Here is a 15,596-nt window from a genome sequence, read left to right as displayed (position 1 = left end):
TGCCGCACAGCCGGTGAGGCACACTTACCATTTCGGCACTCAGCTGGGCTAAGATGGCGAAGGTGGAGATTCTGTCACAGAAGCATTTAGTTCGGAAAGGATCGACCGGGACTGTTCGGCAGCCACGCCAGGACCAGGCGCCAAGCTGAGACGAAGAGGAGGAGGAGGAGGAGGAGGAGGGTCTGTGAAGGGAGGGGGAGGGGAGCCCAGTGCAGAGGGAGAGAGCAAGAGAGAGACAGAGAGGGAGGGAAAGAAAGACATGCACACAGAGAGAGAGGGAGAGACAGGAGGGAGAAAAAGAAAAACAGGCATCACTAACAAATTGCCAGAGAGGGAGAGAGGTGGGGGGGAACAGAACAGCAGCAACTAACCCCCTTGCCCACTGTACACGTGGCCCTCCCCCCTTCATATGACACCCCTCCAGTGACACATACCCAATGCCTTCCCACACACCTGGAGCATCACTCCTGGCAGGCTTCATCAGCGCACCCACATGTGCCACACACTCCCCCCCACCCTGCTGAGCCATGGCTCGTGATCCCCCCCCTCCTTTGAAAGATGCACTCCCCCACTCCCAAATAGCCTCCGATCCATAATGCTCTCCCTATATGGCTTGCTGTGGCTGAATTCACCCCAACGGGCTCAGGACTTCCTCTTCTTTGTGATGACTGCCCCATCGCTCACACGGAGTGGGCATCGCAGCAGAGGATGAGGCTCAGGTGATGAACCACAATCTCCCTACTACGCTACACGCTCGTCGGTGATACACATGGTGCCCGTAGCATCGCCCCCTGACACGCTCCATTTTCACTTTATTTTCCCCAAAGGGATGGCTCCCTTCCTTAGCTGTTTAGGGAAGCTTTTAATGTTTAATAGATTATTGTATTTCAACATTCTTTAGGAAGCCGCCCAGAGTGGCTGGGAAAACCCAGCCAGATGGACGGGGTATAAATCTATTATTATTATTATTATTATTATTATTATTATTATTATTATTATTATTATTATTATACCAAACTCAATCCAGCTGAAGATCTTCACTGGTGTGCATACGCCTCCCTTCCCACTGACCAGGACACCTCTCACATTCTGCACCACCAGCAACAACAACACCTTGCTGCACTTTCACGAAGACTCCTGGTGTCAAAACAACCTGGAACTCAGCGCTAAGCAGACAGCTGCTCTCTCTCCCCCACTACCCCAAGCTGGCACGCGCCTTCCCATGCTCACACACCCTCAGCCACAGCTGTCCACACACCCACAGCTATTCTGCATCGGAAAGATGCTGCAGGGAGGGAAAAATTGCAAGGTGCGCAGTGGGAATATGGACTTTGCTGCTCAGTGCACTGCTTTGGAGTTTGCAGCCAATCCTGCTTTCCTACTAAGCAGGAGGTGTGCTCGTCTTGAAAATACCTGTTGGACTTATTCGCACATTGCATTTGTGGATGCGCATTTCAAATCCACCAGGCCCACATTCACACCATGCATTTGAAGCTTTGAACTGTCACGGTGCGTCTACAACCAAAGACTCCTGTGAGCTGTAGTTTCTTAAAGGGTGCTGGTAGTTTTTAGGAGATCCCTATTCCCCTCAAAGAGCTACAATTCCCAGAACGGCTTAACGGTCAATCCCACTTCACGGGGAACTCTGTGAATTGTAGCTCTGTGAAGGGGACAGAGCATCTCTTCACAGCTCTTGCCACCTTAACAAACGGCAGCTCCCAGAATTTTTGGGGGGGATGCCAGGACTCTTCACAGTGCCTTAAATCCAGGTTGTGAATGTGGTTCAAGAGCATACCTAATAATTGGACTGTGTGGCATGGCTTCACCCATAAATAACCCTAACCCTTCCCTGAGGGGTTAATTTCTTAGTGGGGAAGGGAAGGGGGTTCTAACATGTGAGCACATCCTGAATCTCAAGAAATGTACACACAAGAATAACTTCTTTATATGGGACTCCCTGGTCCTGAATGGGGTAACTGTGCCCCTGAAGAACGAGGTGCGCAGCCTGGGAGTCATTTTGGACTCACAGCTGTCCATGGAGGCACAGGTTAATTCTGCGTCCAGGGCAGCTGTTTATCAGCTCCATCTGGTACTCAGGCAGAGACCCTACCTGCCCGCAGACTGTCTCACCAGAGTGGTGCATGCTCTATAGTTATATCCCGCTTGGATTACTGCAATGCGCTCTACGCATTGAAGGTGAACCGGAAACTACAACTAATCCAGAATGCGGCAGCTAGACTGGTGACTGGGAGCAGCCACCGAGACCACATAACACCGGTCTTAAAAGACCTACATTGGCTCCCAGTACGTTTATGAACACAATTCAAAGTGTTGGTGCTGATCTTTAAAGCCCTAAATGGCCTCGGTCCAGTATACCTGAAGGAGCATCTCCACCCCCATCGTTCTGCCCGGACACCGAGGTCCAGTGCTGAGGGCCTTCTGGCGGTTCCCTTGTTGTGAGAAGCCAAGTTACAGGGAACCAGGCAGAGGGCCTTCTCGGCAGTGGCACCCGCCCTGTGGAACGCCCTCCCACCAGATGTCAAAGAGAAAAACAACTGCCAGACTTTTAGAAGACATCTGAAAGCAGCCCTGTTTAGGGAATAGATTATTGCATTTTAATATTCTGTTGGAAGCCGCCCAGAGTGGCTGGGGAAACCCAGCCAGATGGGCGGAGTATAATTATTATTATTATTATTATTATTATTATTATTATTATTATTATTATTATTATTCAATGCTTCCCTGGCTCCCCAAGCACCAATGGAAGACTTCCAAAGCTCCCATATGGATGCAGATGCAGAAAAACCTCCTTCAATTCCCCCAGAGTTTTGCTTTACTGCCTCTGCTGTCACAGAACTGCATTTCCATGATGTATGGTGCCAGCTTTCACACTTCCTACTTTCAGGGAACCACGGCTCAGCTGAAATCTATCAGAAGACATTCATTCTCCCGACCTTTTCTTTTTCCTTCCTCCATTTATTTTGTGACGGAGCTAACTTTCTTCTCACGTTGCTAGACTTTGTGGAGGATGAAGAATGGTGTCCAGAGTGCCGTTCAAAACATGTTTAGGAAAAAAAGATATGGAAACTATGGAACTTGCTCCTGTGGGATGTAAAACACAGGAGCAGTCACACACAACACTGCTAGAGTGGACATGAAGGGGGTCTCAGTCCACCAGCCAGAACTTCCTGTTTATTCTGGGCTGGGCTGGGTTTCCTCTGTGTAACTGGAGATGGGTGTGGCCTCACCTGTGCAGGTAAACACAAAAGCACTGTGCTGGCCACCATCTTTCCCTCTTTCGACCATCTTTCAATGAAGCAACATGTCCTTAGGCAAGCTGCTCTCTTGGCTTCCAGCCAAGAGGGGAGAAGGGGCTATCTCTCTTAAGGAATAGTCTCCTAATGATGTATATACTATTTTCTAAACTAAGTCTGACTTCTGGGATCCGATTGTGAACAGATGATATCTTGTAAGTAAACTCTTTATACTTTTATAGAAGACTGTGTCATGTCTTATTTTAAGAGGGATTAAAGGGGAAAATTATGAATTATGGTGCTGGAGGAGACTCTTGAGAGTCCCATGGACTGCAAAAAGATCAAACTTATCCATCCTTAAAGAAATCAGCCCTGAGTGCTCACTGGAAGGACAGATACTGAATTTGAGGCTCCAGTACTTTGGCCACCTCATGAGAAGAGACAGTTTCTGTCCTGAGTTTTCCATCCCTTGCTGCTATTTGCCTAAGCCAGTGTTTTTCAACCACTGTTCCGCGGCACACTAGTGTGCCGCGAGATGTTGCCTGGTGTGCCGTGGGAAAAATTCCAGCCAGAATATCAGCTTTGTGTTCAGCCAAACAGGCCCTGGTTGTGCACTGAATAAAGTATTTTATAATTTTTCATATTTCTGTTTACTTACTATTTCATAATAAAGTAATTATAAAATACTTTCTTTGTGTTTATTTGATTCCTATTCAAGAAAATTACTTTATATATAGTCAATATAGGCACAGAGTTAAATTTTTTAACATTTTCTAATGGTGGTGTGCCTCGTGATTTTTTTCATGAAACAAGTGTGCCTTTGCCCAAAAAAGGTTGAAAAACACTGGCCTAAGCAGCCTTAGAACCCGGCCTTAATCCAAAAGGATAGTCACCACCTCAGATGCCTTCAAAAGATGAACAGACACATTCGTCATGGAAGATGGGGCTATCAATGACTACATGAGACTATGGCTTTGCTCTGCTTGCACTGCTAGAGATAGGCAAGAAGAGTGATCATGTGCTCACATCTTTTTTACGAGTTTTCCATGGGGAAATCTGGTTGACCAGGATGCTGAATTAGATTGACCTTTGGCCTGATCCAGCATCTGAGCTTTTTCATTTCCTTATGATCCCACCCAGGGGCATTTTGCCTTTGAGATAAACCCCACAATCATGGAACCCCTGCAGTCTGCTCCAATTTGGCTTCAGAAGTGACCCCCCAGAAACACTCCACAGTTCTGCACAGTGGTAGAGATGTATAATGGAAATGCAATCGAGGGAAGTTTGCCCTCTGTTATTGAACTTCTTATTTCCGATTCCCCAATAAGCTTCTCGGGAACCGGAGCATTTCCCAGAAAACCATTTCACGTATACCAGCACAGGCAAAAACTACCCCGTCGCTGTTCCCCTCACAGAGATGTTTAGCAAAGAACCCCTCACCCAGCATGGGCCCTTCCAGCTGAAGGGCAGAGATTTAGAAGATAAAGCTTCCAAAAAAAGTACGGGTCCCTATAAACAGACAGTGAAATATATGTTTGTGCAGTTGTGTTGATATTATGCAATATAAGGTACATTGAATCTAACTTCAGCAGGGAGAAGGTCAGGTCCTTTCCCCCTAGAAAAGCTTAAGGTTTAATAGAGATCTGGATCTGCACGATACATTTAAAGCAGTAGCCTAGCTTCCCCCAAAGAATCCTGGGAACTGTAGTCTGTTAAGGGTGCCGAGAGCTGTTAGGAGACCCCTGATCCCCTCACAGAGTTACACTTCTCACAGTTCCCTGGGGAAAGGGATTGGCAAGTCAAAGTGCTTTGGGAATTGCAGTTCTGTGGGGAAAATTGGAGCCCCCTGGCAACTTTCAGAGCCCTACAGCTCCCAAAATCCTTTGAGGGAAGCCATGACCGGTGCATATCATAGTGCTTTAAGTGTGCAGAGCATATTCATTTATGGGCTTTGGGAATCTAATGTATGTACGTGAGTGTAAAAGAGAGAGAGAGAGAGAGATTATTATAGAGGGTAGGATGGCTAATACAATGATAGATGACCTCCCTGGAGGGATCTAAGTACATCAGCTGGCTGTGGAGAGCAGGGGAGTCCTAATCACATCCAACCCAGAACATCTACCTGCAGGGTGACGTGAAGGCCTAAGGAGGGAGGTGGATAATGAGGTGTGAGAGACCCAGCTCAGTCCATGGTTCAAGAGCTCATGGGGGAAGGCATGGTGTAGTTTAATCCAATCCTTCAAGCCTTGCCACGAGGCCTCATCACCTTTGTAATGTTGTAAAGAGGCCAGGCTAGGAGGGAACACAGCGGTAATTGAAAGCACGAGGTGCCTGTTACAGAACCACAAAAATGCAGACTCGGAAGGTACCCCAAGGCCCATCTATCCATTACCCCTGCAATGCGGATATGGCAACAAATCAAAATAATAAGGGAGACGTGAACTGGGTGAGGAGGTGGGTTGGGCGGGAATGTCAAAGGACAGGAGGAAAAGGATTGCTGCCTGTATCCATTCAGAAGAGGCGAGTTTGGATGAAACATAGAAGCTGGTCATTGGGGGCCACAGCACGTCAGCCCACATGGCTTTCTCATCGGCATTGTGATGTCAGATGTAGCACTATGATGTCATCATAGAACTGCATTGGGGCGAGGTGCTCCTGTGCTCAAGTCCTGCTTGTGGGATTCCGACAGGTATCTATCTGGTTGGCCACAGTGAGAACAGGACGTTGCACCTAACCTGACGACTCACTCAGTACAGCATGAATCATAGAATCATAGAATCCTAGCATTGGAAGAGACCACAAGGGCCATCCAGTCCAACCCCCTGCCAAGCAGGAAACACCATCAAAGCATTCCTGACAGGTGGCTGTCAAGCCTCTGCTTAAAGACCTCCAAAGAAGGAGACTCCACCACACTCCTTGGCAGCAAATTCCACTGTCAAGCAGCTCTTACTGTCAGGAAGTTCTTCCTAATGTTTAGGTGGAATCTTCTTTCTTGTTGTTTGAATCCATTGCCCCATGTCCGCTTCTCCAGAGCAGCAGAAAACAACCTTTCTACCTCCTCTATATGACATCCTTTGATATATTTGAACATGGCTATCATATCACCCCTTAACCTTCTCTTCTCCAGGCTAAACATACCCAGCTCCCTAAGCCGTTCCTCATAAGGCATCGTTTCCAGGTCTTGGGCAATTTTGGTTGCCCTCCTCTGTACATGTTCCAGCTTGTCAGTATCCTTCTTGAACTGTGGTGCCCAGAACTGGACACAGTATTCCAGGTGAGGTCTGACCAGAGCGGAATATAGTGGTACTATTACTTTCCTTGATCTAGATGCTATACTCCTATTGATGCAGCCCAGAATTGCATTGGCTTTTTTAGCTGCTGCATCACACTGTTGACTCATGTCAAGTTTATGGTCTACCAAGACTCCTAGATCCTTTTCACATGTACTGCTCTCATGTGACTCTTAATCTCAGAGTCATGGGTTCGAGCCCCACATTGGGTGAAAGATTCCTACGCTGCAGAAGGTTGGACTAGATGACCCTCAGGTCCCTTCCAACTCCACAGTTCTATGATGACTAGATGGGCCATTGGCTTGATCTATCACGGCTCTTCTTCATTTGACTTTATATTTTTATGGATTGCCAGCTCTCCCTGCCCCATAGCCCTTGCTACATTTCTGTGCTAATCTGCAGTCTCAAAACAACAGAAAAACCCTACATGAAATTCACATTTAAATATGGTGATTGGTGGTGCCCATAGGCCCCCTTTCAGCCCAAACCTGTCTTTACCTGCCATATCTGATGTCAAGGTAAGGCTAAATATGTGGCCTGTAGAAGACAACCTCATGGACCACATGGGGAGCCCTGGGGAGCCAATTCAGACCCACAGGCAGAGGTCCCCTACTGCTGCAAAATATATGTATTACTTATTCATAGTAAAAAGCGTAATTTGTAGTTTCAGTCCAGTGGGTAAGCGAGTCGAAATCTGTGCATTAGTCTGGAATGTATGGCTCAGATCAGTCCATAATGGAATTTGCAACGATCAAGTTCTCAGAGCGTCCATCTACCACAAAATGCTTCCTCTGCAACTGTTGCTGGTGTGGCTTCCTTCAGAAGCAACTTCTGGGTCAGCTTCTCAGTAAGAAACAGCACTGCTTGGGCCCTGGGAATAGAATGAATTAAGGACTCCTCTCCACTCAAGAGGAAGTGGAGCAGCCACCGTTCAGCAGCTCTGCTGTACTGGGGTCTTTTTCTGACCTGCTCTGAGGTCGGAATCTGGCTAGGATCCATCTGCCAGGTTGATTACTAATTCAGAGAGCAGGAGATGGACTCAAAGTTAATTCTCCTCCTCAAAACCCCCCCAAAACAATTTTCATTTGCAGCCTCGGCAGTTTCAAGCATCCTTTCGCACCCCAAGGACAAGCAAGCTGCCCAGTTAGATTGAGGAGCATGGGCTTGCATGGACCACTGAAAGGATTTGCAATTTGAGGCTCAGGAGTGCGGCGACTGCACACCTCTCAGAGGTTGCTAAGCATTCAGGACAGCCCTAGAGGCTCTGGCATTTAAGCAGTCTGGGTCTCCCTTTCAATCTCGGACACAGTGGTGCCTGGTGCCCTTTGAGTCTGGTAGGGTGGAAGGCAAGGAGACCGACAGGGGGAGCCAGAGCAAATGACAGGCAAAGCCACTTCCTGGATATGTAAGAAAGTAGGCCAACTGAGGTTGGTGGGCAGTTTCCGTTTCATACATCTCTATTCGGCCCTTGGGATTCTCCCCTGGCAACAGCCCATCCCAGAGGCCACAACTCCTTGGGTTATTTCTTGTGCGGCTACAACGTGCTACTCAATTGTGACCATGCCTTTTGCTTTCCTGGAAGGAAGTTAGAGATAGGGCTGTGTGCGATTCCTGAAATCTAGTGTCCAGATCAAGAGAAGTAACAGTACCACTCTATTCTGCCTTGGTCAGACCACACTTGGACTACTGTGTCCAATTCTGGGCGGCACGGTTTAAGAAGGATGCTGGCAAGCTGGAATGTGTGCAGAGGAGGGTAACTAAGACGATCAAGGGTCTGGAAACCAAGCCCTATGAGGAACGGTTGAAGCAGCTGGCTATGTTTAGCCTGGGAAAGAGGAGGCTGTAAGGAGATAGGATGGCCATCTTCAAATATCTCAAGGGCTGTCCCATAGTAGAGGGAACAAGCTTGTTTTCTCCTGCTGCAGAGGGCAGGACTCAGACCAATGGCTTCAGGTTACAAGAAAGGAGATTCTGACTAAACACCAAGCAAAACTTTCTGATAGTAAGAGCTGTATAAAGATTTGAACTCAGATCCTCCAGCCTCAACACTCCAGACCAATGGATCCTGCAGCATGGAAGGGGGTTAAAGCCTAAGAAAAATGCAGTGGGAGATAAGTAAACAAACACTGTGCTTTGCTTGTTTCCCCTGATGTTCTTGGAAGGCCACAGAAGGTGGGAGAGAATCTGTAATCTGATTAGCAGCTATTACTCAATTATCTCTTTAAAAACCAATGAGATGACTATTGATCCAGTTATCCCGGGAATGGAAACAAATGGAGACTGGCAGAGAGAATCGTCCACGGAGGGACTTCTCGATTTCAAAGCATCCTGTTTTCACAATCACACCAAAAGGAACTCCTGACCTGCGTAGAGAACATGAGAATTGGTTGATTTGAAAGCAAAAATTGTGTTAGCAAAGAGCTGGGGGAGGGGGAAGATTGGCAGAGGCAGACCAGGCCTCCTCCCATCTGTGTTTCCAAAGCTAATGGCTTCTAACTGAACCAAAGCTTTGCGGAGAGGACAAGATTAGTGAACCATCCGCCAATTAGCCGCTGGGCGGGGGGAGAAAGCTCATATTACAGCTTTCAGTCTGAAGCCTTAATTAACAACAAAAGCATTCCATGGCACCTAGAAATCCATATCACCATCAAAATAAAACATATGGCTCACTAAATACCCAGAAGATTATCTGGGGTGAGAGAGAGGGGGGAGATTACTAGTCCCAGACATAATAACTACAGCTGCCACTAGATTCCCCTATATACTCTGTGGGAATCTGACAACACATTCTAGCAGGGCATTTGACCTGGCAGAGAAAACCCCCTCTGTCCTTGACTTCTGCTTGTAGTTGAAAAGTGCTCACACAGAACCCGGGGGTTCATCATCACTGCAGAACAAAATAAAATAAAATAAAGAATTCCTTCCAGTAGCACCTTAGAGACCAACTAAGTTTGTTCTTGGTATGAGCTTTCGTGTGCATGCACACTTCTTCAGATCACTGCAGAACGTTTCCTGCAGATGCCAGTACTGCTTTTGTGGGCTGGTGTGGCACATTGGCAAAGGGAGGATGGGGAATCTGAGTTTCAGCTACCGTTTGTGTGGGCATTTCAAATTTGCCCAGCTTGAGAAAGTCCCATAGAGCTTGATTCCAGCCCTGTTGCTTGCCGTCTCCTCCAGAACTCCCTTAGTTTTGAGAAGGAAGACCTTTCTGGAGTAGGGATGGAAGGACCTGTGGATTTCAGTCATCTGAGCTTTTCGTTCTCCAAATTTTGCAGCAATTTTCTGTGAAAAAGAAGTTGACCGGAAAGAGCATTGCATTGGCCTTGAGTCTGTTGCATCTGGGATTTTAGTGAACAAATGATGTTGCCTTGTTCTGACCTAGTTTGGGGTAGTCTGACCGGTAGTAGCTATCCAAGGTTCCACAGAAAACAGAAGAATCAATTTCGGGTCCTCCCAGTTTCTCATTCCCCCACCCCCAACGTAAATGCAATGCATCCCATTTTTGAATCAGTTTGCAAACATTTTCCCCCACACAGAATCATAGAAATGTAAAGTTGGAAGGGAATCCAAAGGTCATTTAGTCCAACCCTGTACAATGCACGAATCTCAACTAGATCATACATGACAGATGGCCACCCAACCTCTGCTTAAATGGCTTCCATGAAGGAAAGCCTACCACTTTCCAAGGGAAACCATCCCACTGTCAAACAGCTCTTACTATATAGTTGGAATCTCCTTTCTTGTAAATGAATCCATTGTATGCATGCTTTCTCGTAACATACCATAGTTTTCCCTGTATAACACGCCCCCTCTTTTTGGACTCCAAATTGAGAAAATGGGGGGGAGATTGCCCAGACTTTGGGGGGGGGGGGTGCCGAAAATTGCTCACCCACAGGACTGCCACAGCCAATCGCATGAACATCTAGTCGCCAGAAGCAAGCACCAATCGCCCGCCCAATTGCCGCAGCAGCTGATAGCCAGCAGACCTTACCACACCCACAAACGCCACTGATGATCTCCTACTCACGGCATCCACCAATCGCCCATCCCACCTCTCCACTCTCCATGTATAAGATGACCCCCAGTTTTTACAATAATTTTTAAATAAAATAACCTTGTCTTATACACGAAAAAATACGGTATGCTTTTTTCCTTTCACGTTATTGTGGTTGAGGAATTGCATCATAAAATTTGGAGAGGCGAGAATTTCAAAGGATAGTTGTGTTTTGGTTCACGTATTAAGTGTGATTTAGGTAGGTTCACATGAAAATGGTACCAGACAAATTGCCCAGTCTGGATAGCTCAGTTGGTTATAGCATGCTGCTGATAACTTAAGGTTGCAGGTTCGATCCCTGTAAGGGACAATGCATGGTCTTGCATTGCATGGGGTTGGATTAGATGATCCTCAGGGTCCCTTCCAACTCTATGATTCTATCTAATCCCAACCATTCTTATTCCCACATTCTGATATTGGTTTTCCTTCTAACTGGAGATGTCAAGGACTGGAACCTGGAACCTTCCTCATGCAAATTTATTATTTATTATTTATTAATTTCGTATACCACCCTATATCTGCAGCTCTCCCACTGGGAAATGGGTTCTCTCCGAAGGGGGAGGATATTTAGGTTAGGTGATGTGAATTTCCAAATAGAGAATATTTCCTTTTTTATGGGGATGCAGATAACCGGACAGGTCAAAGAGGCAAGTACAGTCACCAATGTGACTTGCCTGGATGAGACAATGAATTCAACAGCCTCCGACCCACTTCAAAGCCATCACCATCTGCCCCCAAAAAGAGGACACTGGATTAAGGATTATCTGGTGCTAAGATGGAGGAAGCTGTTGTTACACATTCAGCAAAAGCAACAGAAATCCCACCCCCTACCCCCCACGAATCAAGAATTTGCAGATGCCAATGCATCATGGATTCCCAGAACGTCTCCTATTCCGCACGGTCCCCTCTCTCCCTGGTTGAGCAAGAAAGACTCAAAAGTGGAGTAAGGGAGCTTGTCATTAGAAGAAATGCTTTGACGGCTGATCTGTGCAGTCAGTTGAGAGGGAAGGAGATACTGGGAGAGCAAGAAATGGGCCGCTTGTGTGTGGTCTTCCCTGGGGGGAAGCGACGGTAGTCTTTCAATTGCTCATTAGGACCGAACCTGAGAGCAGAGGAGAAAACCCAGGATGCAGAAGCAAAAAAAATGTCTCTGGCATCAGATATGTAGTAGGCGATCTAAATTCTCGCTGATCATTAAAAAACAACAGCAGCAACACAGCACCTTTGTGCTATATATCTGTGCCTTTCTGCATGATGGATTCACACTTGTTTGTTTTCGTGAGCACAGAGGAATTGGCGGGTGTTATTTTGTTCCACCCCACTGAGTCACTCGAGAAAAGAGATTTGTTTGCACACCGTGTATAAATATCTTATAAATATCAGGAATGAATGTTAAGAAGATAGCAAGGGGCTGGCTGCTGGGGTGGACGAAGGGACCATCTGGTCCAGCGTTCTGTCCCCATGTCAGCCAACCCAAAGTTCCAAGGGATAAACCCACAAGCACGACAGAATAGCCATCCGGTGGCCAGTCTGGTATGATGAATCAGGAGGGACCTTGCAAAGGGGTGGAAAATATCATTCAATGTGGAACAAGCTCTTTAAAAAAAATTATATTTATTATTATTATTTTTGCTCCTGTCTCCAGTCAGAGACAGGGCTGGTCCAAGACTTTATCCTGCCTCAAGTAAAGGAAGAGATGATCTTGCCCCATTCCATGCTGAAAACATTCAGCACTGGTGACCGGACAGCTCCTTCCACCACATCTATGGACAGTAGACTACTTTAGAGAGTACAAATTGTCTTTATCTTCCCTGCTCCTCCACCGGAAGCCAACTCATTGCCTACAAATGCTGCAATGCAGCAGCTAAATGTGTCATGTGAGCAGAATGACACACACACACCCCTATGAGGACTGCTGGAGTACAAGGCCTGGGCTTCCTGTCTCTCTGCTCGATCACTCAGTATGGGGCTGTCCCCTCAGTGGAGTGTTGGGAGTAGGCAACCAGGCAAGATGGGTTGACAGCTCAGGGCTGCAACAAGCGAGCATCAGTGGGTGTACTCTGAGCAGGACGTAGTGGAAGGATGTGATCATTACTCATTGGGCATAGAAATGCACTTTGCACATGCTCTAGTGGCACCATTAGATCAAGCCAGGGAGGGGGCTCATGAGAAATGTAGTGGGGGCTGCTGCTGCTGCTGCCCAAGATGGATGCATCATTCTGCCTAAAGGTGGGGCCGGATAGTTGCAACCTTAGCTTCCCACTTAGCTTCATTCGCTTGTGCTCACTGGGAGCGAAAGATGAAGGACAGAGGATGGGGTGTACTGGTGAATTTAAAGGCATGGACTCCTCTTTTACTCAATGGATTGAAGCCACTGAAGAGGAAACTTTCCGTGGGCCTGGGACCCTTGAGTCCTCTCTCGCTTCTATTTCTACATGAAGTCATGGAAAGTAGGATATTGGACATGGTACTGAATGGACTATCTGTACTTGGCGGCAGTGCACGTCTCAACAATAGATGGTAGAGACACGCCACAGGGTGGTACAGAGCTGAGATGAAGCACCCCATCTTACTTGCAAACTCCCAGACGCATCAGGCATAACAGCATAAGAAAAGCCTGCTGGATCAGGCCAATGGCTCATCTAGTCCAGCATCCTGTTCTCACAGTGGCCGGCCAGATGCCTGTGGGAAACCAGCAAGCAGGATTCGGACACAAGAGCCCTCTCCCCTCCTGTGGTTTCGAGGAACTGGGATTCAGAAGCGTTGCTGCCTCCAGCCGTGGAGGCCCAGCCAACAAGTCTAGTAGCCATCAATGGCCCTCTCCTTCGTGAAGTTCTCTAATCGTCTTTTAAAGCCATCTAGGTGGGTAGCCATCACCGGAGCTTTTTCAGATCAAGTTACTGTAATTATCATGCTTATCTATGCCATGTCAATCGTGCGCTTGGGCACATCTGTTTAATTCCTGGAAGGAAAACAAACAAACCCACAGAGTCTCTATTCCACGGTTGCAAATGCATCTCCCCTCCCCACCCCCTCTGTTGGACTTTTGCTCCTGGATCTGTGAAGGAAGCTCCTGTGACAGCTGGATGGTCCGGCCTAAATATCCCCCTCCCACAATGAACCTACATTTGACTCGAGCTGTCTTGTCCTATTTGCAACTCCGGGAAGAGTGGCTGCCCTGCCCTGATCCCAGCTGAGAAAATGCTGAATCGCTTCTTGCTCTCATCATTATGCTGCATTTGCTGCATTTGCCCTCGATGCATGACACTTTGCATTAGGGCTGTGAAGTTCGGGGATGGGCCGTAGCTCAGTGGCAGAGCATCTGCTTCGCGTGCAGAAGGTCCTAGGTTCAACTCCAGGCATCTCCAGGTAGATGATGCCCCTCTCTGATGCCCTGAGCTAGAGGAACCAATGCTGTGACACAGCAGAATGAAGCTTCCTATATCTCTAAGTTATGGGGGGCGGGGGTGAGAATAGTAAAATGAGATACAGTACTATACTGTATATGCCTTCCATGCTAAGAATAATTCTACTATACCTCTACATTTTACATAATACCATTTGCCTGCCAGCAACCCGAGGAGCAAGGTCTATGAGTGTAACTGGGGGTTTTCTACATTTTTTCTCCAAGTAGAGAAGCAATTTCAATTTCATATATGGCCCTATACATCTCAAGACCATTGCCTTACTCCTTATATACCTAGTAGATCTCTGCGGGAGGCAGTGGAGGATAGGGGTGTCTGGCGTGCTTTGGTCCATGGGGTCACGAAGAGTCGGACACGACTGAACGACTGAACAACAACAACAACAAAGTTCTCTGTTGAAGAATTGATGCTTTTGAATTGTGGTGCTGGAGGAGACTCTGGAGAGTCCCATGGACTGCAAGGAGATCAAACTTATCCATCCTTAAAGAAATCAGCCCTGAGTGCTCACTGGAAGGACAGATCCTGAAGTTGAGGTTCCAGTACTTTGTCCACCTCATGAGAAGAGAAGATTCCCTGGAAAAGACCCTGATGTTGGGAAAGATGGAGGGCACAAGGAGAAGGGGACGATAGAGGATGAGATGGTTGGACAGTGTTCTCGAAGCTACCAACATGAGTCTGACCAAACTGTGGGAGGCAGTGGAAGACTGGAGTGCCTGGTGTGCTCTGGTCCATGGGGTCACGAAGAGTCGGACACGACTAAACAACAACAACAACAGATCTCTGCAGTGTTCAGGAAAAGTGTCTACTGCAAGCTTCAAAATTCTCAGACCTCAGAGCAGGGCTTTTAGTGTGGCTGCTCCTCTCTCATGCCCTCCAACATTCCTCTGATAAAAATAGGGATGTTCCATTCCATAATGATGATTTCACTATTTATATCCCACACCTTTTACTGGGTTGTCCCAGCCACTCTGGGCAGCTTCCAACATATATAAAAACATAATAAAACATTATTATTATTATTATTATTATTATTATTATTATTATTATTATTTAAAAAAATACCTCCCTATACAGGATTGCCTTCAGACTGCTCGGGGTTGGATAACTCCATACCCTCCAACATTTTTCCAATGAAAATAGGGACATCCTAAGGAAAAGTGAGACATTCCAGGATCAAATCAGAAACTGGGACGGCTTCTTTGAATCAGGGACGTCCCTGGAAAACTGGGGCACTTGGAGGGTCTACAACAGTTCTGCTGAGATACAACAGGAACTCACCAGCTACTGTAATTGAACACATTTTTTGTCCCAACAGGCTTTTCCAGATGTATAAATGGGTCTTTGATTCGAACGCCCATTTCTTAGGGATTTAGTCTTGTTTTAAAAAGCATTTGTTGGCTTTGCATTTTTAACTGCTTTTAATAATCGCATGTGTCAGTCGCCTTGAGATGGCTCTTTAGAAGGCAATTAATAAATCATCAGCAACATTAATGTTGATGCACATGGATTTCCAAAGCACATTAAGGCTCTGTGCGAAAAAGGATATGTCGATATGGGCACCCGTTCACAGGAA

The 15,596-nt window shown here is 46.8% G+C and overlaps 1 protein-coding gene across 1 annotated transcript in view; it reads right to left on the bottom strand.

Moving 5' to 3' along the window:
* ADGRB1 (adhesion G protein-coupled receptor B1) overlaps positions 1–15,596 on the bottom strand; it is a 272,638-nt gene that overhangs the window by 101,278 nt on the left and 155,764 nt on the right. The window contains exon 17 of the mRNA XM_033155932.1: positions 29–182. Within this exon, the coding sequence (XP_033011823.1) occupies positions 29–182 (154 nt within the window). The remainder of the gene's footprint in view (positions 1–28; positions 183–15,596) is intronic.

Source organism: Lacerta agilis, chromosome 7 (genome assembly GCF_009819535.1).
Source record: "Lacerta agilis isolate rLacAgi1 chromosome 7, rLacAgi1.pri, whole genome shotgun sequence".
Classification (NCBI taxonomy): Eukaryota; Metazoa; Chordata; class Lepidosauria; order Squamata; family Lacertidae; genus Lacerta; species Lacerta agilis.
Note: the sequence above shows the minus strand (reverse complement) of the source record. Positions and strands in the feature narration are given on the sequence as shown.